General features: G+C 44.7%; 1 protein-coding gene across 2 annotated transcripts in view; it reads left to right on the forward strand.

The window, feature by feature from the left end:
* ATP6V0A2 (ATPase H+ transporting V0 subunit a2) overlaps window positions 1-24,136 on the forward strand; it is a 40,898-nt gene that overhangs the window by 13,172 nt on the left and 3,590 nt on the right. The window contains exons 7-19 of one of the 2 annotated variants that reach the window (XM_025267784.3): window positions 6,546-6,628; window positions 8,903-8,996; window positions 9,683-9,895; window positions 12,514-12,664; window positions 13,061-13,197; window positions 13,753-13,940; window positions 14,043-14,133; window positions 15,669-15,787; window positions 16,454-16,664; window positions 17,375-17,494; window positions 19,230-19,349; window positions 21,772-21,889; window positions 23,919-24,090. In XM_025267784.3, the coding sequence (XP_025123569.3) occupies window positions 6,546-6,628; window positions 8,903-8,996; window positions 9,683-9,895; window positions 12,514-12,664; window positions 13,061-13,197; window positions 13,753-13,940; window positions 14,043-14,133; window positions 15,669-15,787; window positions 16,454-16,664; window positions 17,375-17,494; window positions 19,230-19,349; window positions 21,772-21,889; window positions 23,919-24,090 (1,817 nt within the window). The remainder of the gene's footprint in view (window positions 1-6,545; window positions 6,629-8,902; window positions 8,997-9,682; window positions 9,896-12,513; window positions 12,665-13,060; window positions 13,198-13,752; window positions 13,941-14,042; window positions 14,134-15,668; window positions 15,788-16,453; window positions 16,665-17,374; window positions 17,495-19,229; window positions 19,350-21,771; window positions 21,890-23,918; window positions 24,091-24,136) is intronic. The other variant, XM_044930277.2, reaches the window with a different exon arrangement.

Consider the following 24,136-nt stretch of genomic DNA (forward strand, 5'->3'; position numbering starts at 1 on the left):
TCTTTTGTATTTAATACATGTTTTTGAGGAAGTGCTTTGAAACTCTGGAAGTACTCAGTTCCTCATCACATTTTCAATCTGTTAATTTATTTCCTGTTTTATTCAATGAGTTATACTCTGTTACTTTTTTATTTTCATATTCAAATTCTTTAGATTTGGCCAGCTGGAGCCTATTCAGCTGGCTTTTATATTCTTTTTGCATGTTCCCATCATCTTTTGAATACTTCTTTGCTTTCCTGATAACAATATATGCAGATTCATTTTGTAATTTCCCTCATGCAGCTCTGGAATTAGCCATTTCTCTAAGGAGCTTAGTTCTCTTTGTTGGAGAATGGTAATTAGAAGCCACGCTGTGGTTTCTGGGTGTGCCCGTTGTGAATGAGGTGATGCTGTTCCCAGCTCTGTCAGTGGACAGAGGGTGCACATATGCATGGCTCACCCACTCACAACTTTATTTCTGTACCTGTGTGTATGTGTGAAAACTCTGGCTTTACATCCAGTTCTACTCCAGCACCATAGGGTTCATCCTGATTTGTAAGCGTTCATTTGTAGGCTTCATTTCTAGATTCGTAACTCCTTTCTTCATTGGGGAGAAACTCAACTCCCATCATTATTAATATACTTATTTGATCAGTCCCTTATGTGACCAGTCTGCCCACTGATCTCCTATCTCTGCTGCCCTGCCCTTCTCTCCATACAGAGCTTCAAGTTCCCCAGCCCCTAGACTGAGTGGCCCCTGGTGTGGGTGCCCTGCTCACCCTACCTGGGTGGCTCCCCTGCGGCATGTTTCCTTACTTTGCTTGGGCTCTGATTTTGCCCTGGGCCCTTATTGCCCTTCCCCTCCCCTCTCCAGGTCCATCCCCAAACGCCCATCTAAGGCTTCAGGAATGAATTATTCAGGAAGGGAAGCAGAGGAGCCAGAGAGGAAAGAGCCATAATTACCTTTTAACATAGCTGTGATTTAAAAAAATTTTTTTTAAGACTTCAACCATAAAAATAACTATTTTGCTCTAAATGAAGATGAATTGATCTACTAAAGGTAGAAAAGGAACTTGGGCTTCTTAATTTTGAGAGAAGTGTTCATGTGTTCTTTCCTGGATTTGCCTTAGGAATTTTGGCTGTAATGTTGTTCAGTTGTGTCTGACTCTTTGCAACCCCGTGGACTGTAATCCACCAGGCTCCTCTGTCCATGGGATTCTGCAGGCAAGAATACTGGAGTGGTTTGCTCTGTTCTTCTCCAGGGGATCCTCCTGACGCAGGGATTGAACTCAGGTCTCCTATATTGCAGGCAGATTCGCGGGAATAGTTTTGACACATAAAGGAGTTTGGCTGTGAAATGATTTTTATAAGGTTTAGCCTGAGTAAATCACACATGTTGGAAAATCTAATCGGTCAAGCTGTTCATTAACCATACACTATAATATTTTTTGTGCCTCCTGAAATTGCCAGTAGCAATATGTTAATTATCCATCACCTGTGATCTCTGAGACTTCTCCATGTAAAGCTGAAGATTAAAACTGTTCTGAAGTATACATATTCTTTGAGTTTTTTCTTTATTGAGAACGTATCATTCTCATGCAAAACATAAAAATTTTTAAAAATACAATTTCTAAGCTCTTTGGTGCTGAGTTTATACCAGTAGGTTAAAGGGCATTAAATGTCTGTGAAGAAATACAGAGACCTGGTTAGAGATATGTGTGTGTGTATATATATATGTTTTTTTAAATTTTCTTTTTAAAAATGTATTTCCGCATTTTTTATTACATTTGGCTGTGCTGTGCTGCGTCTTTGCTGTTTTGCAGGGGCTTTCTGTAGCTGTGGCACGTGGGGTCTACTCTCTAGTTGCGGTGCATGAGCTTCCCATTGCGGTGGCTTCCCTTGTTGCAGAGCATCGTCTCTAGGTCTTGAGCTTCAGTGCTTGTGGCTTAGTTGCCCTGTGGCACTTGGGATCTTCTGAACCAGGGATCGAACCCGCTTCCCCTGTATTGGCAGGCAGATTCTTAACCACTGGACCACCAGGGAAAATTTTAAAAGTTTTAACTTTCTTAAAAACTTTTTTTCCTTCTAATTTTTTGTTGAGGTATAATTGACAGAAATGTGTATCTTAAAGCCACAATTCCTCCCTTCCCCACGATTATGAAGGAAATGTGAGCTCGTTCTAGAAAACTGAGAATAACAGAAAACACAGAGATGGAAGTCAGTCACCTGTGATCCTGCTGCTCAGAGAGGGCCACTGTTTGCCTTTCGGTGTGCGTTCTGTTAGTCCTTGTTCTTGGGAGGATGTGGGGTTTGGTTTGGTAACTTTCACTCAGATTCTAGGATTTGTTTTTAGTGTTATGTTTAGTATCTTTTGGGTCCAATGTCTGACCTCTGAAAGTCCTTACAAACCCCAGAGTGGATTTCTAGCCATTTTCTCCTTTGTCAGTATCATTTTTAGATGCTGACCAGTCTCTCTGTCAGAGCTAGACTCAGGCATGTGGTTTCAGATCTGTGTTTTTTATATTATGTATATCCCTGTTCCACATTATGTCTTAGGTGGTTGTATTCCCTGACACAGTACTATTTTTAAAATCATTAAGGAATGTTCAAAGTAAAATTCACTATAAATGCCTTTTCTCCTGCAGTGTAGTTTCTTTAATAATTTATCTTGAAATAATTTCAGTTTACAGAAAAGTTGCCAGAAGAGAACAAAGCCTTCTCCTGTTCCTTCCAAACTGTTAACATTTTGCTGCCTGTACTGTTACCCACTTTCTGCATATCTGGTCCCGTTTTCTTTTTTTTTTTAAGTGTCTATTTTTGGCCGTGCTGAGTCTTTGCTGCTGCGCCCAAGCTTTCTCTGGCTGTAGTGAGTGGGGGCTACTCTTTAGCTGTGGCGTGCAGGCTTCCCATTGTGGTGGCTTCTCCTGTGGCAGAGCACACGCTCTAGACACATGGGCTTCAGTAGTTGTGGCACAGGCGCTTAGTTGCTCCTCGGCATGTGGGATCTTCCCAGACCAGGGATCGAACCCGTGTCCCCTGCATTGGCAGGCTGATTCTTACCCACTGTACCACCTGGGAAGTCACATCCCCATTTTCATTCATCTCCTTGCAGACCTTCTGAGAGGAAGCCATGGACAAATGTTCATTGCCCATCACAGGAATGCTTTTTTGTATTGTAACCCATCAGGCTCCTCTGTCCATGGGATTCTCCAGGCAAGAATCCTGGTATAGGTTTTCATGCCCTCCTCCAGGGGATCTTTCCGAACCAGGGATGGAACCATGTCTCTTATGTCTCCTGCATTGGCAGGCAGGTTCTTTACCACTAGCACCACCCGGGGAAGCCCAATAACCACGATACAACCCTCCAAATGAGAAAAATCAACAGGCATGCAACACTTTGGTGCAGTACAAACATGCCCTTCAGGCTCCTCACAGTTTGCCTTGTTTCCTTGCTGGTCCGCTGCCCTAGGGGAGACTGTGACTTGCATTCGGGACAGACATTGTGTTCTGTGGGACGACCCTCCTTTGGGGTCCATTCAGTGCTTCCTCACGACCAGGCTCTGAGCACACGTTGCTGATGGGAACATGGATGCTCTGGTCCTCTCAGCACCTCCCACCAGGGGGCATGTGATGTTGGTGTCCTGGTCATGTTGGTGTCCTCCAGGTTTCTCCACTTACATGTCACCCTTCTGCCCTATTTAACTGTTAAGTGGTTGCTGAGGAGATATCCCAAGGTTATTGGTCCTTGGGGCCTCAACCCTCACCAAACTTCTACCCAGCAGCCTCAGCCTCTGTGGCGACTCTCTGGAGCTCGTCACCTCTGTCGCAGTTGCCATCATTCTCCCTTCTGGGCTTACTGGTTACCATCCTGCCCTCACCGTCACTCATTCATCCACAGACTCACACCTTCCTCTTTATTTGATTCTGTTACGGTCCTTTTTTGTTTCGATGCCCAGATTGTCTGTGATTTGGCCACTGGGAGTGGCCTTTGTGCACGTTTCTCTGGCCTTTGGCACGTTCTCAGCATTCAGCAGGCACTCGCTTACTTCCTGTCACCATAGGATGGTCCTGGTCTCCGCCTGGAGTCAGCCGTTCCTTCAAGGACTTCTGGTACCTTTTAGTAGAGGATGGAATTTAGAAACTGGGATCTGGGTGTTCAAGTACTCGTTGTGTACTGGAGTGCTGTTGTTTCTGGGTCCTTTCAGCAGTCAGACATGCACACACACCACACACACACACCACACACACACAGCTGTAACCACTCCTGCAGCGACCTGTGCACATTTATTATAGACCATTTGTTAGGGACTTTCGTGCTGGCCCAGTGGTTAAGGCTCCGTGCTGCCAGTGCAGGGCGTGTGGGTTCGATCCCTGGTCAGGAACCAAGACCCCTTATGCCCTGTGGTGCAGCCAGAAGAGTAAAAAAAAAAAGAAAAACAACAACCCCAAACCCGCCATTTTTGCAGACTATATCCTATAGTTCTAGACACCTCCTTTTCTGTCTTTTTCACTCTCTTCTGATAGTGAAAAATCTGGCTCCCCTTATCGACAATATAGTTCACAAATTGCGTAATTTAGGTATTTATTCAGTGTATCCAGCCTCCCAGCCACATCAGCTGTCGCCGCCTCCCTGGTCCCCGGCCACCTTGTGTCCTTAGCTTCAGGATCCCACCGCCTCCACTTTGCCTGAAGGTCCCCAGCCTGTTTCCTGTCCCACGTTATTTCACGGCTTTTAAAGCCACCTTTTAAATACCATCTCCCAACTGGGTATACTGGCTTGGACCTCTGCCTCAAATACCAGACTTCTGTTGAACTGGCTCCTCCATAACTTTGAAGTTCCCTGAAGACATTTCCACAGGATGCTTAAAACTGAACTCCCTCTCAGTCTTCCCCTGCCTCCCAGACCTGACCTTCCAGCTTGCCTGTCTCAGTCAGCGACAACTCAGCTCTCATCCTTCCAGCGTCCAGAATGATTCCTGTGAAACTAGTCAAACTCCCCCAACCACACCCCCAACCTAAAACCCTTCCTTGGCTTCCTGTCTCACTCAGCCAAAAGCTCAAAGCCTCACAATGTCCCAGCCAGTCACCCCTCTGGCCCTCGGTCTAGCCATTTCTCTTCAGGCAGGCTGGCCTTCTCACTTCCCCTCATCTTGCCTCTATCTGAGCTTTGTCTTGGCTCGAGAGGCTTTTCCCCAGGATCCATGTGGCTTGCTCCTTGCCCCTTCACTCCTCTAGACCCAGATGTCACCTTCTCCAGGAGGCCTTCCCTGATTGCCTGATTTAAAATCGTAGTCCCCAACCCGCTTCTCCCTGTCATCCCCCCTCCCCGCAGCTTTATTTTCTTTTTTATAATTATTTTCATTTTTGGCTGCACTCGGTCTTTGCTGCTGCATGGACTTTTCTAGTTATGGCGAGTGAGGGCTACTTTCTGGTTGTGGTCCTTGGGCTTCTCAGCGTGGTGGCTTCTCGTTGCAGAGCATGGGCTCTAGGTTCACAGGCTCAGCACTTTTGGTTTCTGGGCTCTAGAGTACAGGCTCAGTAGCTGTGGTGCATGGCCTTAGTCGCTGCATGGCATGTGGGCTGGACCAGGGATCGAATCCGTGTCTCCTGCATTGGCAGGCAGATTCTTTACCACTGAGCCACCAGGGAAGCCTAGCTTTATTTTCTTTATCACCCTCATCTCCACGTGGCATATTCCGTTCTTTCTTTGTGTCTCTCACTGCCAACCTGAATACAAGCTTGCCTCCCCTCCTAGGTCAGGAACTTTTGTCTGTTCTTTTCACTGCTGTATTCCTAGCACCGGGAACAGTGCCTGGCAAATAGGCCAAAAACCTATTTGTTGTTAGTTGTAGAATACTTGTAAATACAGTCAGTTCTCATTATTTGTATAGTTATGTTGTACAGTCTCCACGAGAACCAGGCCATTGCTCCTAGGAGAAGCATAGGGTTGGGTTCCTTTGAGCCTCTGGTCAGTATTTGTGTCAACTGATCAGTCCATAACCTTGTTTTATATGTGTTCTGTCTAAAGACTCCTTACTTAATATATACTGTTGATTCATTAGCATTGAACTCACTGCCAACCCACGCTAGCATGCATGTCTGAGCAACTCATATGGGACACACTTAAGGGCAACTCACAGCCTTTCTGTGCTCAGGAACACTAGGCAGCACTTAGCAACACCCCTGAGGGCCGTTTCCAATACCTAAATTACCAACAAAAGGCACAGAAATGTGAAAAACTTGGAGCTAGACAGACCACGAAAAGGACACGTTTACAGTATGAACTAATGGTCACCTTGTTTGACCTCAACTGGAATATGCATGTTTAGGAACTCAAAATTTTTGTCACTCTGCATGTCTGCAAATGATTTAAAAACTGCTGCAAGTTTTGGTTTGGGGAGTTATATCTGGAGTGAATTTGCAATTGTGGAATCTGGGGATGATGAGGCTGGACAGTGTTTGTTGAATGAATGAACACATTAATGAACTAACTCTGACAGAGTACGAGCTGCCAGGGTTTTCAGAGTTCTACCTGCAGAAGTAACAGTCATCTTTATCCTTTGTAGGGAGAAGTCATAAAATGGTATGTGTTTTTGATATCCTTTTGGGGAGAGCAGATTGGCCACAAGGTTAAGAAGATATGTGATTGGTAAGAAAAAGAAATATTTTATTTCCTTTATTTCTTCATCCTCAGTAACCTCTAGTTTTCCTTAAATAGGTCTCTGAAGAGTAACATAGTGGTTGCAGAGGCTGCTGGGCTTTGTTACGTGATTTCTTTGCTGTAATGCGATGTTTTCAGACATTTAATTTGTCGTCTGCCTTGCCAGTGTAATACTTAAGATAATTTGAAAGTAAACACCATGTTTTTAACATTCCCAGATTTGATTTCTTTCTTGGGAATTAAGGCTCAAGATCAATTGGGGAAGGAATCCCGGTTTACTATTTGCTGCCTTTCTGTTGCTTTGAGCCACACATCAACATATCTGTCCTCCTGGAGCGGATGGCTCATCCTTTGTCCAGCCCTCCACAGTTAGCTTCTTTGCCCTGGGGAAGGGGGCCTGGCAAGTGGTGGAGAGGGTGGGCTCAGAGCGGCCCGCCTGCCAAATGAGGTGGTACAAGTAAAAGACTATCAGACCACATGAACCTTCAAGAAACGCAGAGCAGTGTCCCAGCAAGAATCAGTCTGTGACTTAGTTTTGTCACTAGTGGGGAAATAAACAAGGCCACACCAAAACTCTAAAGAATGGCCTTTTGTTTTCTTATACTCTGGGAAGTTTTAGCTGGCCTTGCTTCTTGCTGGGGTAAGGGTGGGACTTGGTTATTTCCTTTGGATCCGTGTTCACCAGAGTTTGATACACAGTCACTGGTGTTATGAAAAGTAATTTTAGGTGTTACATGGGCAATGTAACTTGTTCTTACTTTAATAGATGTATATTTATTTTTATGTAGATAACAAAAACTATAGCCAACACATAAACCCCTGACTTTACAAATATCATTGCTTAAGATAAAGCTAGAGTAAGAATTTAATTTTGATGGTCAGAGCGTAGAGAGAAATAGAAAGCATGGCATTCAAATACTGAAGCAGTGTGAGAAATCTTGCAGCTTGGGAGGTGTGGCCCTGCCTCCTCTCTGACCTGGTGTCACATGGCCCCAGGGGATGTTTACTGTGAAAGTGAAAGAAAGTGAAAATGAAGTCGCTCAGTCATGTCAGACTCTTTGCAACCCCATGGACTGTAGTCTCCTCCATCCATGGAATTTTCCAGGCAAGAGTATTAGAGTGGGTTGCCATTTCCTTCTCCAGGGAATCTTTCCGACCCAGGGATTGAACCCAGGCCTCCCGCTTTGCAAGCAGACACTTTTACCATCTGAGCCACCTTAGCACGTGTCAAGGGCAAGTGCCAGGAATCCAGAACTTTTTTCTCCCTTGATTTTCTTTTTTTATTTCAAGTTTTTTGTTAAAAAAAAAAGGATTATAATTAGTTGCTTTACAATATTGTATTAATTTCAGCTATAAACCCTGCAAATCAGTCTGTGTATATCTCCTCCTTCTGGAACCTTCCTCCCACTGCCTCATCCCGCCCCTCTCGGTCATCGCAGAGCCCTGAGCTGAGCTCCCTGTGCTGTACGGCAGCTTCTCACTAACTGGCTATTTCACACACGGTAGTGTGTATATCGGAGAAGGCAATGGCACCCCACTCCAGTACTCTTGCCTGGAAAATCCCATGGACAGAAGAGGCTGGTAGGCTGCACTCTGGGGTCGCTCAGAGTTGGACACGACTGAGCGACTTCACTTTCACTTTTCACTTTCATGCATTGGAGAAGGAAATGGCAACCCACTCCAGTATTCTTGCCTGGAGAATCCCAGGGACAGGGGAGCCTGGTAGGCTGCCATCTCAGGGGTTGCACAGAGTTGGACACGACTGAAGCGACTTAGCAGCAGCAGCAGCAGCAGTGTGTATATGTCAATGCTACTCTCAATTTGTCCCGTCCTCTCCTTCCCTGTTGTGTCCACAAGCCGTCTCTACATCTGTGTCTCTTATTTCTCTCTCCTTTTTTTTTTAAGGTAATTATTGTATGTTCTTTGATTTATGTTATACACTCCCAGCTTAAGGGTCATGGTGAATTTAGAACATTGAAATTGGAAATGAGCTTTTAGGAATCGTTGAGAGCAGAAATGGAATTTGGAGCCAAGAGAGAGTTGGCTAAATCTGTGGAATTCAGTGGACATTTGTCCAGTGTCCATCTGCAAGGCCTTAGCATGGCCGGGTGCCTGTGTCTGCACCTTTTTCTCCCAGAGGGCTGCTTTTATTCTGGTTTGGAGGAAATATGCCCAGACGGTGTATTAAATTTAGCTCTAGTTTTCTACATAGCTTCTTGTAGTTCTGATGGCTGCGGCGCTGTCTTGAATCCTGTCTTCTAGTTACCACTGCCACGTTTACCCCTACCCGAACACAGCCGAGGAGCGCAGAGAGATCCAGGAGGGACTGAATACCCGGATTCAAGATCTTTACACCGTGAGTGAACCAGAAACGTACCTCCTTATCTAAGGGCTTGTGAAACATTTACAAATCCATTTAGTTCCTTTTTTAATATGGAAAATTTTGGTTGTGGACAAATCAAGACGTTTTAGGGAGACTGGAATGTCACCTCCTTCCTCTTCATGGGCGTTTCATTTTAGCAGCCTATTAGAATGATGGGGCTTTAAAAAAAAAAAGAGTCTGATTATCTTTGATCTGCTGACGTGTAATTCTTCATCAGATAGGATGAGTGAGCCCCATGTAAAGTGCTGGCTGTAATTTTACCAGCACTGTTTTAAGTCGTCTTTCTGCTTAGAAGTTCACTCTGACCCATTTGAGTGAAAGAGGGTTTCTTGGCAGAATGGGATGGGAATTGGTGGCTCCTGGGGTTGACAGGAAGTGGGGTGAGGCTGGAGTGGGTAAGAACTAGGGACCTAGGTCTCTGGGCCCAGCCAGGCCATCATGCTGCCCTGGGGACCACAACACCTCACTGTTCCTGTGCCCTGGGCTCCTGTTCGGCAGAGGCAGCTCCAGGCCTGGAGGAGAAGGACTGAACTTCCTTAACTGTCCCCAGAGAGGCTGGTGCCTGGAATCCCCCCATCATCGAGGAGAGAGTACCCTTAGAGGAGGTCAGGTGCCCGGCAGATGCTCTGCTGAGATCCCGTGTGTTTGTCTTCACCCAGGTGCTTCACAAGACCGAGGACTATTTAAGGCAAGTGCTGTGTAAAGCCGCCGAGTCAGTCTACAGCCGCGTGATCCAGGTGAAGAAGATGAAAGCCATTTACCACATGCTGAACATGTGCAGCTTCGACGTGACCAACAAGTGCCTCATCGCTGAGGTCTGGTGTCCTGAGGCTGATTTGCATGAGCTGCGAAGGGCGCTGGAGGAGGGCTCGGTGAGGCGGCCCTCCCATCCCCTCCCCTCTCTCCCCTCCCCTCCCCTCCCCTCCTCTCCTCTCCCTGCTGGCCCTTTTCCTGCCCACAGTTGGAGTGTATCTTATCAAGCTCAGGGCGATGAGATAGACGGAGAAGACACCATGTTGATGCTTTTGAACCAAAATTGCAGAGTCAATCACTGGAAGCTCTGTGCACATGCATTGTTTTTTCCTTAATTGAAGTTTAGTTGCTTTACAGTGTTTTCCTGTATACGGCAGAGTGATTCGCACAGGCTTTTTCAAACAAACCTTTCATTTTAGATTGGAATATAACCGATTAACAATGTTGTGATAGTTTCAGGTGGACAGCAAAGGGACTCAGCCATACCTGTACAGGTATCCACTCTCCCCCAAATCCCCCTCCAGTCCAGGCTGCCACATAACATTGAGCAGAGTTCCCTGTGCTGTACAGTAGGTCCTTGTTGGTTATCTATCTAAATACAGCAGTTGCAGTGGCATTTTTAATTTGCTTGTTTGAGTAAGTAGTTCAGTGACATGGTTTATAAGTCAAAAAAATATTATTAAAGAACCAGTGAAGGGACTAACTCTTACCCAAAGCCTCAGTTTTGTTCAGTTCCCCTGCTCAAAGACAACCCTTGTTTTAGTTTAATTATGTCTTTGAGTTTCTTAATCATAGATAAACAAATAGGAATATATAAAAGGGGAGAATTCCCTTCCTTCACAATAGATTATGTGCTATTTGTACTTTCTTTTCTTTTAAGAAAACTTCCCTGTTTTTATAGCTATTTAATATCCTACTGGAATGGATGTTACATGGTTTATGGAACTTGTCTCTGGTCATTTAGGTGGTTTCCAACTTTGCGAATACCACCAGCACGGAGACTAACACTTGACCTTTGACAATTGAAACACTCACAGATTTGCCAGATACTTGGTAGATTCCCAGGATGGAATTGCTGGATCAGTTTTGCTAGATACTTGCCAGATGAATGCAACCAATTGTTGCATTTCCCCTATTTTGAGTGAGGGTGAATATCTTTCTTTCATTAAAAAAAAAGAAAAATGTATTTATTTTACTTTTGGCTGTGCTGGATCTTTGTTGCTGCTCTCGGCCTTTCTCTAGCTGTGGAGAGTGGGGGCTACTCTCTAATTGTGGTGTGCTTCTCTAGTTGCAGAGCATGGGCTTAGTTGCCCCGAGGCATGTGGTATCTTCCCAGACCAGGGATCAAACCCAGGTCCCCTACATTGGCAGGTAGATTCTTAACCACTGGACCACCAGGGAAGTCCTGAATATCTTTTTGTATGTTTAAGAGCCTTTGAATTTTCACTTCCTGGTGAGCTCTCTGTTCACATGCTTTGCCCATTTCCCACTTGGGGGTTGGTCCTTTTCTTACTAATTTCCTTATCTTGTTGTCTGTGATACGAGAACAAATGTTCTCCCCTGTTCTGTCACTTGTCTTACGGTGTCTCTTTCTGTTTGTTTGCTTTGGTCCTGCGGAAGTTTTTGGTTAAATATACTTCCACGTATTCAACTTGGTTGAACCTATTAATCTCAGTTCCTGTGGTCTCTGAACTTTGCTGCTGCTGCTAAGTCGCTTCAATCGTGTCCGACTCGTTTCCTTCTCCATTAAACCATGTGCTGCTGCTGCTGCTGCTAAGTCGCTTCAGTCGTGTCTGACTCTGTGTGACCCCATACTCGGCAGCCCACCAGGCTCCCCCGTCCCTGGGATTCTCCAGGCAAGAGTACTGGAGTGGGGTGCTGTTGCCTTCTTCCCCTGAACTTTGAATAATAGGTTATTCTCACTTTAGGACTATGGGCTCAGTCTCCCATGTTCCTGTGTGAGTTTTTTTTAATTGGGGTATAGGTGTTTTACAATGTTGTGTTAGTTTCTGCTATACAAGAGTTTTTCTGTATCAAAACTTAGTTCTTTACTGAAAATAATAGGTTTACATACTTCAATAGACAAAGAAACATGTTTTTTTATGAGCTTTTGGTTAATCACCTTGTTTCTTCACATAATTCTGTTATGGTACAAAAACATCAAAATAATGATGGCATAAAAATAGTTATTTTGGAGTATGGGGCATCTGTTGTATTTATTTAAAGATCTAGATGATTCTTATTTATTGAGGTAGCATCAGTTTTGAGAGACATGACTGGTACTTTAGTGCATATGTGTGTATATAAGTAGCCCCAGGGTCGCCAATATAAAACTGGAATTTAGTGGTTTATCTCCTAAAAATGTTCAAGAGAAATTTAGAGACAGCTGCAATATTACCTAATAAAAATGAAATATAGGGAAGAATAAATCAGAATGTCAATATGGCAACATTTTGGTTTATTTCTGTTACACTCACCACTGCCCACTTCCACCACTCAGCCTTGCTAGATTCTTCCTTCTGTAAGACCGCAACCCCAGGCGCAGCCTCCCTGCCCACCCCGGGAGCCTCCCTCAGTTCCTCCTGTCACTCCTGCTGTACTTGGACCTCCTGGGGGGTGGTGATCGGTACTTCCCCACGTGGCCCTGCACAGGGCCTCGTCATAGCAGGCCACCAAGGTTTGTTGAAAGAGCTCTTGGGTGGTAACTTTTTCTTTTTTTCTTTTTTTCATGTGAAAGAGAGAGAGCGGTGGTACGATCCCCTCATTCATGAACACAATCCCAACAAAAGAAACTCCCCCAACTCTGATCCGTACCAACAAATTCACCGAGGGGTTTCAGAACATCGTGGATGCCTACGGGGTCGGGAGCTACCAAGAGGTGAACCCAGGTTGGAAGCCTGAATTTGCTAGTCTTTACATTTTATATATTCTGTGCATCACTGCTGCTTTTTTTCCCCTATGAGAATGTAACAGACATTCGGAAAAATAGGCTCACTAGTAGCTGTTTTGTTATTTAGTATAAGCTGTTTATTTCATTTTGAACGTGCCTGGCTGCGTGTGGAATCATACTTCCCCAGCCCGGGATTAAACCCGTGCCCCTGCATTGGAAGCATGCAGTCTTAATCACTGGACCACCAGGGAAGTCCCTAAAGTGTTCTTTTTAACCTGTCAGTTCTCTTTTGAGAATTTGGGAGAAAGTAAAGATCATTATATGCGGTCGTGTTTGCATTAACTAGAAATTTCTGCCTCTGCTGCCAATCAGAAATCTCTTGCTTTTCCTGCAGCTCTCTTCACCATCATCACTTTCCCCTTTTTATTTGCCGTGATGTTTGGAGACTTTGGACATGGTTTTGTGATGTTCTTATTTGCCCTCCTGTTGGTGTTAAACGAAAATCATCCCAGACTAAATCAGTCACAAGAGGTAAAAACATAAACCCTCCAGCTCATTATCTCCAGTGAGGTAGCATTAGTGATTACCTTCTGTTTGACTAGAAAAAGATATTTAAAATATCTTTATATTAAATATATTAAATATTTATTAAATATAAATATATTAAATATATTAAATATTAAAAAAATATTTAAAATATTTAAAAATGTTTCATTTTTGGCGATAACCATAACCCACCTGACTGAGACCTAGGTGGGGTGGGTCTTCATTCTTGTGTGATGGGAAGTTCTGTGCCATGAACTTGATTTTTATTTATGCATATATATTTTTAAAGTGTTTATTTATTTGGCTGTGCTGGATCTTAGTTGCAGCATGTGGGATCGAGTTCCCTGACCAGGGATCAAACCCGGGTCCCCTGCACTGGGAGTGCAAAGTCTTAGCCACTGGACTGCCAGGGAAGTCCCCATGAGCTTGACTGTGAGCAGCCTGGAGAGAAGCGGTTAAGAATGTGCCCAGACTAACTCGATCACTTCAGCTCCTGTTCCCCGTGGTCCTGTCTCACTCACCGCACTTCGCTCCCCACAGATCATGCGGATGTTCTTCAATGGTCGCTATATCCTCCTGCTGATGGGGCTGTTCTCAGTGTACACGGGCCTCATCTACAACGACTGCTTTTCCAAGTCAGTCAACCTCTTCGGCTCCAGGTGGAACGTGTCTGCCATGTACAGCTCCAGTCACAGCCCAGAGGAGCAGAGGAAGATGGTGCTTTGGAAGTGAGTGTCTGCCCGGCTGCCAGATGGTGTCTGAGGTGGAGGGCGTCACTCCGGGGCCCCCTCGCCATCACAGGAGGCCCTCACCCCTCTTTTGTGTTACAGCGACAGCGTCGTCAGGCACCACAGCGTGCTGCAGTTGGATCCCAGTGTGCCCGGGGTGTTCCGCGGCCCTTACCCTTTCGGCATTGATCCCGTGAGTATACTCCTCCCCTTAATACCTCAAGTTTCTTGCTGCTGCTGCTGCTAAGTCTCTTCAGTCGTGTCCGACTCTGTGCGACCCCATAGATGACAGCCCACCAGGCTCTGCCATCCCTGGGATTCTCCAGGCAGGAACACTGGAGTGGGTTGCCATTGCCTTCTCCAGTGCATGAACGTGAAAAGTGAAAGTGAAGTCGCTCAGTCGTGTCCGACTCCTAGTGACCCCATGGACTATAGCCTACCAGACTTCTCCGTCCATGGGATTTTCCAGGCAAGAGTACTGGAGTGGGGTACCATTGCCTTCTCCGCAAGTTTCTCGCTAGTACCACCTAATTTTTCAATGAAAAATGTTTTTAGTTTTGACCACTCTGTGTGGTTTATTCCCTTAGGAACTAAGGTCAGGGCCTTAGTTCCCTGACCAGGGATGCAGCACTTGCCCTTAGCAGTAGGACCTCAGAGCCCTAATCATTGGACCACCAGGAATTCCCAGGATCACCTAGTTTAAACTGTCACAGAGGTTTCACAGACTGTTCAGCACGGTTCAGGTGGTTTTACCTGAGGGGCTGGTTCTCGGGGGTTTCTGTCTGGATGACAGAGGCTCACCGGGTATTCCGAGTCAGGCTGGTGTGCAGATGAAGCTGACAGTCCATTTGAGAAGCCAGGATCAGTGCCTGAGTACAAGTCCACGGAGAGCTGGGTTACAGTCTGTCCTACTCCCTGACCCCCTTGATTCTAGTGAAAAGTGCCATGAAACATGTGCTGCTTCTTCCATTTCTTCTTTGTGCACGTTAATTATTTTTTTATCTTTTGTTTTAGAAAGAAATAGTGTGGAATTTTAGAATGGGAAAGGGAGCTTAAGCTTACCATGGTGCTTATTGAGGTGGTTGTTTGAAAGGGGAAAAGTGTGGGGAGAAGGAAAGAGAGGCAGTGGCTCTGGGGCTGGGGCTGTCCCCACCTGCCCACCCCGCCATGGGGCTCGGCAGGCGGCTGCTTCTGAGGCCCAGGCAGCGTCTCTCTAGACTCAGGGTTCTTCTCGAGGAATCTCAGCCTTAAGAGAAGAGCTTAGAAACTACCTCAAGGGACTTCCTTGGTGGTCCAGTGTCTCAGACTCTGCCATCCTGATGCAGGGGACCTGCGTTCAATCCCTGACCCAGGAACTAGATCTCGCCTGCCACAGCTGAGTTCACAGGCCGCGAGTACAGAACCTTCATGTTGCAGCTAGAACTGGGCGCAGCCAAGTGAATAAAGCCGCGTCAGAATCGGTTTGGAGGGAGGTGATACAGTAATGAAAAAACCCACTGACAGGAGTCTATCATCCCCTTATCTGAGCTCTCCAAGGGACGCTCTCTCCTAATTGTTTATTCTTGTCTCTAAACATAATGTACATAATTGAATATTGTTGCCTCAAGTCTTAATATGATAGGAAACTTGAAAAAGCTTGACCACGGTTGCCTTAGGGAATAGCACTTTCATCCTAAGGCAGTTGAAGGAAGTTAAGTTTTCTTTTTTGCTGTTTCGTTTTGTCTTTAGATTTGGAACTTGGCCACCAATCGTCTCACTTTTCTAAACTCTTTCAAAATGAAGATGTCTGTGATTTTAGGGATTACTCACATGACTTTTGGAGTCATTCTGGGAATATTTAACCACTTGTAAGTACAGATTTTTTTTTTAAACCAATATTTATAAGCCAAGTTTTTGGTACTAATATTTCTTAAACTTTGCTTGTTGATAGACTGCCTAGATCTTAAAGGCAGCCAGTATGGGGGTATGTTGTATTCATATGATCCTGTTTTAATGATCAGTTTTTTGGCAGCTTCTTTGATTCAGCAAATATTTGTTGAGCATATAGAATTTGCTTGGCACTGTTAGGGGTTGAACAGTGAGATCAGAAAAAAGTTTTCACCCTCATAGAGTTTATGTTCAAGTGAGGGAGACATGCAGCATGTTCATTCACATTTATGTCCAGAGGTGATTTTTGTCATATTCTTTTTTATTTTATAAATCAAAAACTTTTGGTTTGTTTCTTACAGCTGGTATATTAGAAGTAAGAGATGATGTCTTTTTTCTTCTAATTGAATCTGAAAGGGAAAGACTAGTCTTCTCTCCTGTCCTCACATCTTTTTGTGATTATATCTGGGTTATATCACAGATGATGTGATTCTGAGATGGGCTTTGTCATGGAGAATTTAAGATTAATTTACTCTTTACTTTTTATCTTAGTACAGCTGCGTGCTGCCGCTAAGACCCGGTGCAACCAAATAAATAAATGTTAAAACATTTGTTCATGGGTTAATCAATTCTGTTTTTTGCCCTAGGCATTTCAGGAAGAAGTTCAATATTTGTCTGGTTTCCATACCAGAACTGCTCTTCATGCTCTGCATCTTTGGATACCTTATATTTATGATCATCTATAAGTGGCTGGTTTATTCAGCTGAAACCTCCAGAACTGCTCCTAGCATTCTGATTGAATTTATTAGCATGTTTTTGTTCCTGGCTAGTGACACAGGTGGTCTTTACCCAGGGCAGGTAAACAATCTTTTTTTTTTTCTTCCCCCATTCTTAGGAACTCAAGGGAAGTCCTCATGAGAACCTTTTTGTTTCGATCAGTAGAATGATGAAAGGTGATTCCCACGGCCTCCCAGGCACTGAGCGGCTTTCTGTTTCTCTCTGTTATCACAGGGGCGTGTCATTCTGTCGTGAGTGCTGTCTCTGGGGCTCTGGTCAGACTGTAATCCAAACTTGCTGCCACTCCTTAGCTGTCAGAAGTGGTGGGGAAAGAATGTGTTAGGGAGGGTTCCCGAGTACTGCTCATCCATCTGTCTTTCCAGTTTTTTCTTTTCTTTTATTTTTCCAGTTTTTTTCTTTTTAAATACTTGGATTTATTTATTTATATTTAAATAATACCACTGAGCCACCAGGGGAAGCCCCTCCAGTTTCTTTAAAATCAGTTTCTGATTCAGCCAGGCTTTCAGAGAACTGGCAGTTGGACTATGGCACATGGTTCTCTCCAGAAATGACTTTTCTATATAGATGCACATTTGTGTGATGCCACCCATATCAGCTATGCGTTTAAGAAACAAAAGGTAGAGACCCGCTGACAAATATAATGTAGCTTGCATTTACTTTACGTTCCTTGCTGATAGACATTCTACTTGGTTGTCAGTGGTTTCAGGGTACCAGTGACACTTGGTAGGTCTTTGCGTGTTAACCGGCTTCCTCCCCGTCTGCACCAACAGGAGCATGTCCAGAGGCTGCTGCTGCTCATCACCGTGTTGTCAGTCCCCGTGCTTTTCTTGGGAAAACCACTCTTTCTGCTGTGGCTGCACAGGGGGCACAATTGTTTTGGGGTCAGCAGGGTAAGTGTGAGTTCGGATGCACGTTTGTCGATGGTGAGCAAAGTCTGTTTTTAGCTGTGAAAAGTTTTGTAAGGAAAACACCTTCCGGGAATTCCAGTGGCTAAGACTCCACGCTTCCTCTGCAGCGGGCATTGGTTCAATCCCCAGTCAGGGAACTAAGGTCCTGCTTGCTGTGCAGTGCAGCCAAAGAAATAAATAAATAGATTTGGTAAAAAACAAAACACCTTCCATGGGATCCAGGCTTTGATTTAAAAGCTAAAACTTCCCTCACTGAGCACTCTGGTGTTGGCTGTTCTGCAAACGTGTGGCGCCAGGAGCCTGCACATCTGGGCATGGGAAACTGGTCCCCCTTTAATGAACCCCAAACCTAGCAGGAGCTTGCACTGAAATCTTTCAATGATGCTGGTCATAACTAAAGTGTTTTTCTTCCTTATTCTTGCCTCTTCATTTTCTAAGGTGCTTTTTTAAGTAACATAATTAAAGGAAATTTGGAAAATATAGAAAATAGTGCCTTGAAGTTTTCCTGTACAGTTATAAACAGTGTTAACCATTTGTTGAGTTTCTTTTCAGACTGTTTTCTTGTTTGTCTATATTTCTTTTTTAAAAAAATTCTGGGGCTGGGGTGGGGGAAATATTGTAGTAAAGTACGCGTGGTGTGAATTCTCCATCGTAACCGTTTCAGGCACACAGTTCAGTGTGCACCTCAAGTACACACTGGCATTAAGTATTTCACACTGTGCATCCGCCTCCCACCCGTCTCCAGAACTCTTCCATCTTCCTAAACTGAGACTTCATATCCATGAACACTAATTCCTCATTTCCTCTCGCCCCAGCCCTTGGCAACTACCCTTCTACTTTATGTGTGTATGAATTTGATTGCTTTAGGTATCTCATACAAGTGGATTCAGGTAATATTCTCCTTTTATTTTAGCATAATGTCCTCAAGATTGATCCATGTTGTAACCTGTGTCTGAATTTCCTTCCTGGGAATTCCCTGGTGGTCCAATAGTTGGGACTCTGTGCTCACTGCTGAGACTTGCCTGGGTACAATTCCTGGATGAGGAACTACGATCCCACAAGCTATGTGGTGCCAAAAAATAAAAAAGGAAGAGAAGAATTTCCTTCCTTTTTTCCCCCCACTTTTTGACTCCATAGTATGTGAGATCTTTGTTCCCTGACCAGGGATTGAACCTGTACCCCTTGCATTGCAAGATGGAGTCTTAACCACCAGACCACCACGGAGGACCCTTCCTTTTTAAGGCTGAATAATATTCCATCGTGTGGATAGACTACATTTTGCTTCTCGGTTCATCCATGAATGGGCACTTGGGTTGCTTTCACCTTTTAGCTGTTGTGAACAGTGCTGCTCTGAATGTGGGCATATAAATATCTATTGGAGTCTTTAGCTTTCGGTTCTTTTGGGTATATGCTAGAAATGATTGTTCTTTATTTAATGCTTTGGGGAGCCACTGAACTGTTCCACAGTGGCTACACCATTTTATGTTCCTGTCAGCAATGCACAGGAGTTCCTCCACACCCTAATCAATGCTTACTTATGCTCTGTTTTTTTTACAACAGCCATCCTAGTGGGTATAATATGCTCATTTTCTTTTAAAGGGCTTTTTATTCCTGAAGAGCTGAATCTTTAACAGAGTCGAAGGGGTTCTAACTTTGATGTTGTCACAACCTTGCGATTTTAAAGGCACTGACTCTATTTTCTTTGGGTTGTTTTTAGAGTGGCTACACACTTGTAAGGAAAGATAGCGAGGAAGAAGTTTCTTTGCTGGGAGGCCAAGACATAGAAGAGGGGAACAACCAAATGGAAGATGGATGTAGAGAAGTGACGTGTGAAGAGGTAACCTTTTCAGTTACTGTTGTTGATGTGAGGAGCCAGGCTTGCACAGAGATGATCGTCATGAGAGTGATAAGAATCACTTTTTTTTTTTTTTTAATTTTTACTGGAGTCTAATTGACTTACCATTGTTAATTTCAGGTGTACAGCAAAGTGAATCAGTTATACATACACATACCAGTTCGGTTCAGTTGCTCAGTTTTGTCTGACTCTTTGCGACCACATGGACTGCAGGACGCCAGGCTTCCCTGTCCATCACCAACTCCCAGAGTTGCTCAAACTCGTGTCCATCGAGTCAGTGATGCCATCCAACCTCTTGTCCTCTGTTGTCCCCTTCTCCTCCTGCCTTCAAGCTTTCCTAGCATCAGGGTCTTTTCCAATGAGTCAGCTCTTTGCATCAGGTGGCCAAAATATTGGAGCTTCAGCTTCAGCATCAGTCTTTCCAGTGAATATTCGGGACTGATTTCCTTTAGGATTGACTGGTTTGATCTCCTTGCAGTCCAAGGACTCTCAAGAGTCTTCTCAAACACCACAGTTCGAAAGCATCAATTCTTTGGTGCTCAGCTTCCTTTATATGTATCCATTTAGATTCTTTTCCCATATAGGTCATCACAGAGTACTGAGTAGAGTTCCCTGTGGTATACAGGTGGTCCTTATTAGTTGTCTGTTTTGTATATAGTAGTGTGTATATGTCAACCCCAATATCCCAGTTTATCCCTTCCCTCACTGTCCCTTGGTAACCATACATTTATTTCCTCTATCTGTGACTGTTTCTGTTCATTGATAGTAATCATCTTAAACATCAAAACTCAAAGCAAAACAACCGTTCCTCAAAGCTTTCCAAATACTGTTCTCTTCATAGAATTGTCATCATAAGGATTTCGGGTTAACATTTTGTGGTTCTTAGTCTTACAATGGGATTTATAGTGTTAACATCACAAGTTGTGATATTAAATGACTTAAGGTGCTGTGAACATTGCTTTCAGAAGATTCTCATCTCCATGAGAACTTCTCCATAGTTGTAAGAAAGAGACCGTGTTCACACTGGCTTCAGGGGGATTCTGCTGGCTCAGGTCAGGACGTGGGGAGAGTGGGCCTCAGGCTGGTGAGGCTCTGGATTCCAATCCCAGCAAGTCTGGCTGGGGTTTTCTTCTTAAGTTTGCTTCACATTCTGAAGCCAGTTGGCCCCACGATGTTGGAACTGTAGCCACAGCGTGCACTGGGCTCATCTTCTTCAGTCTTTCAATCAGAGAAAACCACTCTTAGCATGAGGAAGAATCCTAAGGAAGTGCTGTGATCGGCCTGGCTGGCGTCACTCGCCGTCCCCAAACCAGTGAGTGCTGTAGTGGTCTGCACGGGCTGCCACAGCCACGCTCGGGCTTGAACTGAAGACATTTCTTCCTCACGGTTTTGGAGCCCAGATGTCCAAGGTCAAGGTGTTGGCAGGGTCAGTTTCTCCTGGGGCTTCTCTCTGTGGCTGTGTCCCCACATGGCCTTACTGCTATGCATGCATCTCCTGTTGTCTCTTCTTATAAAGACATCAGTCCTACTGGATCAGGCCCCAACCTTATAACCTCATTTAACCCTAATTACCTCCTTAAAGGCCCCATCTCCAAACATACTCATATTGGGGATTAGGGCTTCAACGTACGACTTAAGGAGGGGGCACATTTTAGCTAATAACGACTGGCTATGGATCCAGGGTGAGAGGGGGGAAGAAGCGTTTCCTCCCAAGGAAGGGAAGCCAGTCCTGGCGGACAGAACTAGCATGTCTGCTGCTCTCGTCTACTTTATTTTCTTGGAAACTTTTTTGGTTGTTCAATGAGGACTAAACAAGATTTCTTACAGTCAGCCTTTTGTAATTATTATGTAATTTAGTGCTTTAATTTGAGACAGTTAATAATTAACTTTCTAAGGTCATAAAAAAACAAAAAGCAGACCTGGAAGAATGTGAGAGGCGTCTTGCCCAGTGTTCTACAGTCTTTTCACTGTTAGGGACTCTTTTTATAGTTTCTCGTTCTCAGACTCGTATTAAGATGCTCTTATCCATTAAACACATGTACATTCACAATCTTCTACTCTTGTGGTTGGTGGATGTCTGGTTTTTCATGATACGTTTTATAATTACTAAGAGTAGCTCAAGAACCTCATTGGGCTGACTGAGGGCCATGGTGGTTGTGGCATCAGAGTTCCCGAGTTCCGGTCCAGTGCCTCCAGCTCACCTGTGGGGTCACATCCTGGGGACGGGAATGGGAGCTCCGTAGATCGAAAGCTGGGTAGCGGCAGAGCTGTGAGCAGAACTCGGATCTCGTGGCTCCGTGCCCCTCACGCTCCAGCACGTCCTCAGCAGCGTTCCAGAAGCCAGTCCTGTCACCGTCATGCATGTCGTGTACAGAATCTAACCAGGTTGTGTCATCTCTTGTAGTTTGATTTTGGAGAAATATTAATGACCCAAATAATCCATTCCATCGAGTACTGTCTGGGATGCATCTCTAACACTGCTTCGTACCTGAGGCTCTGGGCACTCAGTTTGGCTCACGCACGTAAGTGTCTGGTTTGACCTGCAGTTCCCAAACTCTGGGCCAAGACACCCCTCAGCACCTCAGTTAACTCATGCGGGCACTGTGGGACACTAAAAATTTTGATGGAAAGGGCACTGTCTACGATACTGTGTGAATGGGGACTGTTAGGTTGTTTGGACTTGACTACTTACTGCCCTGGTCTCCTGGGTATTTCTTTTGACTTCAGGGTGCTGTGAAAAAAATCACTGGGACACGAGTTGTTTTCAGGACCGAGAAGGCTTAGGAACCTCTGGCATAAGCATTTTACTCCCTCTGCTCTGACCATTATTATTTTTGTTTTTACTGTTATTTTAATTCAGCCCTGCCTCACCAAGTGTGATGGTCTAGTTATGTCAAGCAAGTCCTGAAACAATAGTTTTGATTACAGATAGTCCTCCTTTTGCATTCTCTGGTGATGCATGGATTTCAGTTACCTCCATTTTACTTAAGTCTCACCAGCTGCCCCAAAACATGGTTGAAATTTCAGTTTCTACAGTAAAATCTGAGTATATGGGTACAAAGCGCAGGCTTCACTGCTGGCCTTTTAGCCTACAAGTCACTTGTAAATAATACACATGCACATCATGACCAGAGACCAGCGACCAGCGATGTCACTTTTTCAGAGCCTGTTGTGATTGGACCCTGTGTTTTTTCATTTCCTTATGCATTTATAAACAAGAATAAGAGAGTGTTTTCATGTTTTGATAATTTTGAAAGGTCCCAGAACAACTGTCATTTTCCCCATTGGTCCCTGAACCTGCTTCTCAGTTCGTGCCCAGACAGCAAAGTGCATGGTGGGCTTGCCTCCTTGTAGGCCAGTGGTAAACTTACCTGGCATTTAAAAGTGGATCAGTGAACTGAGGGAATTGGCCAACAAAGATGAAAAAATGCACCAAAGAAACAAACGGTGATATGTTGGAAGTGAAATGCAAACGGAATGTAACAGGAGTTTAGGAGAAAGAACTGATGTGGGGGTGTGACGCTGCTGCTGTTCGAGAGGTGAAATTTGCAGCCAGAGGAACTTAGTAACGTACGGAAGATGCTGGTGTCCCAGAAGTGATGCTGCCGAAGCTCCAGGAGGTAGTTCAGGACTTGGAAGGCGCAAAGGACACTGTAGAAGCTGATTCCAACTTGGAAAAGAGTAGGACAGCTTGCTAGGTATTAGGGAGAAGGCTTGCTCTGTGTCCAGGTGCCTGGCTCTCCCAGGTCACATGAGAAGAAGGCTGTTCAAATCACCCTTGATAAGTTTTTACCAAAACCCCCCAACAATTTAATACTCAGTATTTCTAATGTTTAAAAGATAGATTCGCTCTCTTTTTTTCATTTCCTTATGCATTTATAACCAAGAATAAGAGAGTGTTTTAATGTTTTGACAGTAATTTTGAAAGGTCCTGGAACAACTGTCATTTTCCCCGTTGACCATTAAGGATGCTTTCGCTGGTCACTGTTCTGCCCCTGCTCTGTTGTGCAAAGACTATCTGTACTTGTGAAAATCACCAGGTGATAGAGGTGTTCCTTTGCTGGTTGGCACACTGATATTTTTATAAGCATAGCCGCAAGTTGAGACTTTTCTGGTTGGAGGGGGCGCTGTGGTCCACCATCTTCTATTGCAGAGGAGGAGACTAAGGCCCAGTGAGGTTCGGTGCTGGCGCTGGATCACCTGCCTAATCAGTTAGTGGCCGAGTCAGGACTGATGCCCAGCTTCCTACTGCCTGATCCAGGGCTGCACGGGGACCGAGCCAGCCAGACCCCCATCTGGATCAAGATCTCTCCTTGGCAGGCAGGCAGACCTCTGATTTCTCTGGAATGTCAAGTCATCCTCCACATTTGAGATGATCAGGTTGCTCACGTAATTTTTACGTGAAGAGCAGATTATATCTTTTACGGGTATATATTTATTTTAGAGATAAGAATTCAGAATTTCTCAGAAGGAAACTCAGTCTGGCTGGCTAATGGAAGTGACTCACTGAAGGTCAACAGAGGTTAACTCTGCAAAATGCTTCCCACGCAGAGCTGTCTGAGGTCCTGTGGGCCATGCTGATGCACGTCGGCCTCCGGGTAGACACAGCCTACGGGGTCTTGGTGCTGCTCCCAGTGATCGCTTTCTTTGCAGTATTGACGATTTTCATCCTTTTGATCATGGAAGGGCTTTCTGCATTTCTTCACGCCATCCGCCTCCACTGGTGAGCTTGGAATTGAGCTTCAGAACTGATATTTAAGACAGTAACC

Source organism: Bubalus bubalis, chromosome 17 (assembly GCF_019923935.1).
Source record: "Bubalus bubalis isolate 160015118507 breed Murrah chromosome 17, NDDB_SH_1, whole genome shotgun sequence".
NCBI classification, from domain to species: domain Eukaryota; kingdom Metazoa; phylum Chordata; class Mammalia; order Artiodactyla; family Bovidae; genus Bubalus; species Bubalus bubalis.